At 28.0% G+C, this 7,530-nt stretch overlaps 1 protein-coding gene across 2 annotated transcripts; it reads right to left on the bottom strand.

The window, feature by feature from the left end:
- Positions 1-2,480: 2,480 nt before the first annotated feature.
- On the bottom strand, positions 2,481-5,546 carry LOC127106691 (cucumisin). Of its 2 annotated transcripts, XM_051044004.1 has the most exons (5): positions 5,348-5,532; positions 4,905-5,036; positions 4,064-4,101; positions 3,891-3,979; positions 2,481-3,077 (listed from the first exon to the last, which is right to left on the bottom strand). In XM_051044004.1, exons 3-5 carry the CDS (start codon positions 4,069-4,071, stop codon positions 2,851-2,853), a joined length of 324 nt encoding a protein of 107 aa, XP_050899961.1. In that variant the 5' UTR covers positions 4,072-4,101; positions 4,905-5,036; positions 5,348-5,532; the 3' UTR covers positions 2,481-2,850. The 2 variants fall into 2 exon arrangements, 1 of the variants encoding a protein (XP_050899961.1); XR_007795454.1 differs by lacking the exon at positions 4,064-4,101 and having other exon boundaries at positions 5,348-5,546.
- Between the last annotated feature and the right edge of the window lie 1,984 nt (positions 5,547-7,530).

Genomic DNA, 7,530 nt, shown 5'->3' with positions numbered 1-7,530 from the left:
ATTTCGAAAGAAGATTGAAAGTTGAAATTGGAAAATATGTATATTACCAACATAGGAAAGAGTTCCTTATACTCTAATACAGTATCATGCTTAGATAATGTTTGACGCGCATAAAGGGAAGAAAAATGTCAACTTAATATCTGATTGGCTCTCGTGCTAGTGGAAGATTGTTGGAGTAAACCCTAATAGCCAATCAATATTCATTGTATATGCGTTTGTATCATGATCTTGATATATATTGTTTGTTGATATATATATATATATATATATATATATATATATATATATATATATATATATATATATATATATATATAAATATATTTAGGCATTCTATTAATTGTGTTACTTGTATATGATATAATGACGTTTAATGATACATTAAGTGTGACTTAATCATGAGACTTCATTAAATATAAAGACGTTATTCTTAAAGTATTCATAGTCAAGATTTTCTGTCAAATATGATAACAATAATGCATAGAGACTATTATGTGAGTAGATTGATGACTGTATCTCACAAGTTATTAATATGAGATATCAAGTATTCACGTAGGTATAAAATACTACGGGTAATCTTTATACTGGATTGACCCACCATGAGAATGCTACATAGTGTGCTATGTTAGTTTCATAAGTTATTCTCATAGTGATAGTGATGTATACAACCTTTCGACCTGAAACCACTATGAAACATAGATGTGGAGTCGAGTACTTTATTGTCAATCAAACATTGTTCGTAACTCGATGAGCATAAACATGGTTTATGGGTACTTTATAAATCATGTTGAGGGATATGAGTGACCTAGATGGCATTTTCCCCTCCTACATATACATGAGTAATATCTATGTGCCCCTTGACAGAGTACGATTGTAAAATGTCTAACAGTGCTCAAATAAGTCGATATGAGATATTAGGCTTATTTGTTGTTATCCAGTATACTTAGGGATCAAGGAATAAAATATTGGACTATACAAGGGTGACACATTCTATCCCTTATGTTCAATATATATATAAGGGGAAAATGGTAATTGTACATATGATCATTATCACAGAAAGGTTATGTCAGATCACACGACATTCTTGTCACTTGGGTATCAGTAATGTGTTGTTAGATATCGCTCACTGTTTATAATATTAAATAGGTAATTTAATATTATCATCAATTTTACGAGAACCTACAGGGTCACACGCATAGAATATTGATAGTGGAATTGATGATTAAATTAAATAAGATTTCATTTATTTATATGTTAATAGTATTTAAATTATTTAATACATTAGCACATATTTAATTTATTTGATTAAATTTGATTTCATTAAATAAATGAGAATTGATAGTTTATTAAATTAAATATGATTTAATTTAAATAATATTTGATTTATTTTAATTAAAAGAGTTTAATTAAATATAAATAATATCTATTTAATTATAACAGATTTAGTTAAAATAGATTGAGCTTATTAAATAATTGATAGTAGAAAAGCTCAAAATAAGAGCACTGGGGTTTTAGTAGCCATCTCTATAAATAGAGGAGCTATTTCCCCTATCAATCTTAATTTCTCAATATTCTCAAAACAAGAGACGGCTAGTACCGTGTTCCATTTTATGCTTACGTGGATTTTGTAGAGACAATGGTATTTTCCACATCCGTGATTAAAGTTAAAGCAAACTTCAAGAGATAATTCAGAATCTTTATTTTGTGTTTGATTTGTGATTGATGGTTTAATCAAGATTCGATCATCGAGATTATTCCGCCAATTGGATTAATTTTGGAAAACCCCTCTTAAATCTCAATTGTTTCTTGAATTACTATTTTGTTTAATCTAGTGCCTTTTGTACTTGCTAGCTGTGCTAAAAGGTCGGCTTTGGTATTCTCTTCCCAGAGATGTTATTAATTAAGAGAAAATGGTGAAATCGAAAACAAGGACAGTGATGAATGCCATTTAAGCGACGGAAGTTGAGGCCAAGTTAATAGATATTGTAGATATAGAACAAGATTAAGAGTGGAAAATGAGCAAAAGTGCGAGATTCGAAAGAGAATGGGGAGAATCTTCAATTTCTACTGAAAAATGGTGACGATTAAACAACGGTGGCTAGAAAAGCGGTGGTTGATCATAGTTATATAAATGATTTTCTTCTTTCTAATTCTTCTTTTTAGAGGTAATCAGAGGTAATGAGAAAATAATCTAAAATAAATAGAAAATTGAGATAAATACACAATTATAAACAATGAGATGGATATAAATTAAAAACTGCATCCTATTTATTAATGGCATGTCAAATGATATAATTAATTACCAATACATGGGAGACATGTCATATATTAATTCATACATGCTAATGAGATACTTTTAGTAGGGTAATTAATATGTTTGTTTATGCTAATGAGATACTTGCTAGCCTGCAGTGTTCAGTCACGTATTTACTTTTTTTCTAGTTCATACATGCACAATTATAAATTATAAAAAAAATTAATTCTAATATAAATTGAGACTTTTGTATTTCTTTATTATAAAACAACACATGAGCTCTACATTTGTAAAGGAAAGTACACAACTTCATATATCTAATAAAAATAATAGTAAAAATAAAATAATTAATACAAATAATAACAACAGTGATAATAACAAATTTTCCACTCGAAGATGTTGCAACTTTCTCGGCTCGTTCGTCGAAAACAATAATTGGACTTCTGACTTTAAAATATCCATCATCCTAAATTATAAAAACTGACTTAACATGTTTCTTCAATACTCCATATATCGAACATTGGTGACAGTCCTATGGAATCTCCCACTAACATGTTGTTTAGGATGTGAGGCTTTTAAAGCAAATGATGGATAGTTCAAATCTCTCTTGCCGGTGCAGATGTTATTTTTGAGCAATTGTTATCATCTCCTGTGATTGATCGTAGAGCGGTTGTAGTTAAGCCATGTCCACATAAAATCTTAATATAATCCTCTTCTTTAGCGTCATATATTAAGCCAGGATGCAAAGCTTTCACCGAATCAACTTCATCGGCTCCATAACCAAACTCGGCATCTTTGTTACTTTTAGGACCCATCTTCTTAGCTGCAACACAAGAAATAAATTGTTTAGATTAACTTAAAATATATTAAATAAATTATACTCACCTATCAACTTGATTTATCATTTAACTTAATATGTGTTGTCTATTTAAACCCATACATGGTTTTTATATAGTAGCAAGATTAACTTTATAAATGTGGCTCACAAAATAATTGTTAATGTTTATGGAACTTGCACTTGATATATAGCTCGTGGAACTAATGCATTTCAATATTTTAGAGGCATCTTTCATTTGAATAAAGCATGCCGGCAAGGGGTAAGAGTCTGCCTGAGTGGGGACAGACATCAAGACACCAATTTCAATATCCTCCAATTTTAGAGCAAATATTCTTATAAGCTTGTCACCTTTTAAAGCTAACGTGTTGTTCACGATGTTATAATATAAATGACTATAATAAATATACCTTTTAGAAAAAGCAAGGTTTCTAAAGCTAGTAAAAGTCATAAAATATTAATTACCTATTGCAAGTAAAATTAGAAGCTAGAAGATTATCGATAACCGCAACGATAACATCACTTTCATAATATTGTCTTTCCACATATTGTGTAAGACCAATAAAATCCCATGATCGGGTCGTAAGGAGGTGTCTCTTTCTATTAGGAAAAATAGACACCACCCCTTCAAACCCTACATTACATATTTTTTTGATTAATAAATTTTTGAATTTCAATGAGAATGAGTATTTTTTCATGATACACTGAATATCACCCTCCTTCTAAATTTGTTAAACTTGAATCTAAAAATTCGATACAAAAATATAATCTTTTCATCTAAGAATTCAATATAAATATAACCTTTTTGTAACTTGTTGAAGCATACTTTTGTAGTGAAGCAATAAAGATGTTTCCTTGTTTCTAGTATTGCCCGTATATATAATATAAGTCTGCATTATGGATAGAATATATTTGTGAAAAATAGAAAGATAGAAGTCATATAAATTTAATCAGAATACGTTAGGCACATTTACCTTTTCATTGTGGTTGGAAAAAGATAAGTGATATTTTACTAAAAGTGAAATAAGGCAAACAATGAGAACCAAAATGTCAATGGAAGATCTGTCGTTCATGATAGAATTTAGTGTATCATGAAGAAAGAGATATATATTTATATATATATATATATATATATATATATATATATATATATATATATATATATATATATATATATATATATATATAAAATATGTTGTGGAGTTAGTGTATCACGAAGAAAGTGATAATTTATGTTTTATTAAGTTAACATAAAATTTTAGTTCATACTTATTGCGTAAGGCTAATAAAATTCCATCTAATTTTACGTCACAATAATTTAAAAATATTTAACAAAAAATGAGTATTTTTTTCAACACAAAAGTCATTCTTATTTATTTATTTTTTAGCCTTACAACAAATCCAGGTAAACTCTATGAATAGTAACTGATTATAGATATTGCTGCCAAGTTGTGAAGATTGAAGAAAAATAATTGACGTCCAATCAGGTCACAAAAACATAAATGTTCACAAAAAGATAAATTTCTAAATTGAATAACATTTTTTAATAAGGAAATTGAATTAGAATGAGTACAAGGGATACACTTTTTTTTTAAAACATTTTTCTTTCGTAAAGGGACGCAATTTTTTTGTTAAATTTAAGGACAACAACTATATCTATTGTTGTAAGCCTAAAATTAAAGAGTAATGATTTTTATATGCACTAAACATATTTTTAGCTTAGATCTCTTATAAAAGATGATTAGTATATATCAACTAAAAACTAAATAACATAATAATACTATAACCATTTAGATATAGAGATGGAGTTCTTACTTGTTTTTAATCAAGAAAACCACAGTTGTTTAACCAATCAATAAAGTATATGGTTTACCATCAACGTAGTTAATGACTTTCTTTGATAGAAAGTTGCAAAAGTAATAATCACTCTTGGCCAATATAATGAACCTGTGAAAAAAATGAATACAATTAAAGCTTTGGTAATGACTCAAATAAAGTGTTATCAGTCTTTGAAACGGAAAACTTAGATCCATAACCTCTTTTCTTACAAAATTTTCACCTTCATCGAAGTTTTAAGTGTTGGAGCATTGGATAGAAAATTTGTAACAAAGGTCAATTGGAAGGAAACAAGAATTATGAGATAAATACTTTTTTTCTATTATATTCTAGAACAATTCTTTCATTATATTTAGACATTTTGTTCTAAACACAATATTAAAGATATATTGAAGAAGTGTGTTAGTATAGATTCTTCATACCTGTTGCCATCGATGATGTTTCAAACAAAATGTAAAATCTAGTTTTCTAGAGGCAGATGAAATCGGAGATCAACAATAGTTGGTGCGAGAAGTAGAAAAGTAAGTGATGAAAGAAACTAAGGGGGATGAAAGAACACTTATGATGCATGAGAATGGAAAATGTTGTGAGAAGAGTCTTATAAAGACTGTGAGTGAACAGTTGAACTGAGAGAAAAAAAGCAAAACAATGCGTCACAACTGTATATCACTTATAAATATAAATATATATAGATAGTAGAGACAAAATGCTCAAAAAATACACCAAGACATAAAAAAAAAAGAGCACCATATATGAAAATAAATAGTAACTAAGTAAAAAAAAGAATCTGATTGTAAAAAGAAATAGCACATTACACAGCTGGCTATCATTGTGTTCAAACAAACAAAAGAAAGAAAAGAATGATGCTATTTTTATACCTTCTCTAATTTCTATAATACGACTACGAGTGAAAAAATCAGATAAAAATAGAGAGAAACTTATAATTTTATACCTTAAAGAAAATGGTTTCAAGTACTGTCAACTAGAATAAGAGAGTAATCAAAGTAATCACTATTTCTGTTGCAAATATCCCATAAAGCTTGTCTGTTCTTGCATAGTGATTATGAAAATGATATGAACGAAAAATGAAATGGTTTGAAATTGGAGTGGATGTGAAATAATTTTGAAAATATCCTTGATGTTGATCAAGGTTTTTACCTATCTATAACAAGATTGATTTTATTTTTGCCCGATTTATTTTTTATTAGTTCATTTAATAGATAACTAAAAGAAAAAATAAAAACAAATAAATACATAAAAATTACAATCAAAGAGACGAGGGTACACTTATCATTTGGGAAAATAATATAAATAAATAAATCTAAAGCAAATAAGAAAAACAATACAAATTAATAAATTGACAAACAAACAAAAGAAAGAGAAGAAGGTGCTATTTTTAATTTTTGAAAAATAATTATTTAAGAGTGACTATAATTTAAGAAAAATAATTATTTACATTTTTTTCAATTTTAATCAAAATAAAATAAAACAAAGGTGCAAATATGGACTTGGTGCTGACATTAAATGATAATGACCCAACCCAACTAAATATATTAAAACTTTAATTAGCCTAAAAAAATATAATAAAAGTGTGAGATTCAAAAGAGAATGGGGAAAATCTCTAATTTCGACAAAAAAAAAACGGTGGCTAGAAAAGAGGTGGTCGATCATAGTTATGTAAATGATTTTCTTCTTTCTAATTCATAATTAGATGCAGTGAGAAAATAATCTAAGATAAATAGAAAATTGAGATAAATATACAATTATAAACAATGGGATGGATAGAAATTAAACACTACATCTTATTTATTGATGGCATGTTGAATGATATAATTAATTACCAATATATGGGAGACATGTCATATTATCCATTATTTTTAGTAGGATAACGAAGTAGTAGCCAAATGTTTAAATTGGATACTCTGCTTTATATGTTTGTTTATGCTAATGAGATACTTGCTAGCCTGCAGTGTTCAATCACGTAATATACTTTTTTTCTAGTTCATACATGCACAAGATATTTTATAAATTATAAAATATAAATTGAGACTTTTGTATTTCTTTATTATAAAACAACAATTGAGCTCTACATTTGTATAAAAAAGTACACAATTTCATATATCTAATAAAAATAATAGTAAAAATAAAATAATTAATACAAAAAATAACAACAACATAATAACAAAATTTTCACTTGGAGATGTTGCAACTTTCTCGCGCTCGTTCATCGAAAACAACAATTGGACTTCTCACCGTAAAATATCCATCATACTAAATTATAAAAACTAATTCAATAAGTTTCTTCAATACTCCATATTGAACATATCTGAGGCTTGTAAAGCAAATGATGGATAGTTCAAATCTCTTCTTGATGCAGATGTTATTTTCGAGCAATTGCTATCATCTCCTTTGAATGATCGTAGAGTGGTTGTAGTTAAGTTATGTCCACATAAAATCTTAACATAATCCTCTTCTTTAGCGTCGTATATTAAGCCAGGATGCAAAGCTTTCACCGAATCAACTTCATCGGCTCCATAACCAAGCTTTCACCGAATCAACTTCATCGGCTCCATAACCAAACTCGGCATCTCTGTTATTTTTAGGA

This window comes from Lathyrus oleraceus, chromosome 7, assembly GCF_024323335.1.
Source record: "Lathyrus oleraceus cultivar Zhongwan6 chromosome 7, CAAS_Psat_ZW6_1.0, whole genome shotgun sequence".
Classification (NCBI taxonomy): domain Eukaryota; kingdom Viridiplantae; phylum Streptophyta; class Magnoliopsida; order Fabales; family Fabaceae; genus Lathyrus; species Lathyrus oleraceus.
The sequence above is the reverse complement of the archived record's forward strand: the minus strand, read 5'-3'. Positions and strand labels throughout refer to the sequence as shown.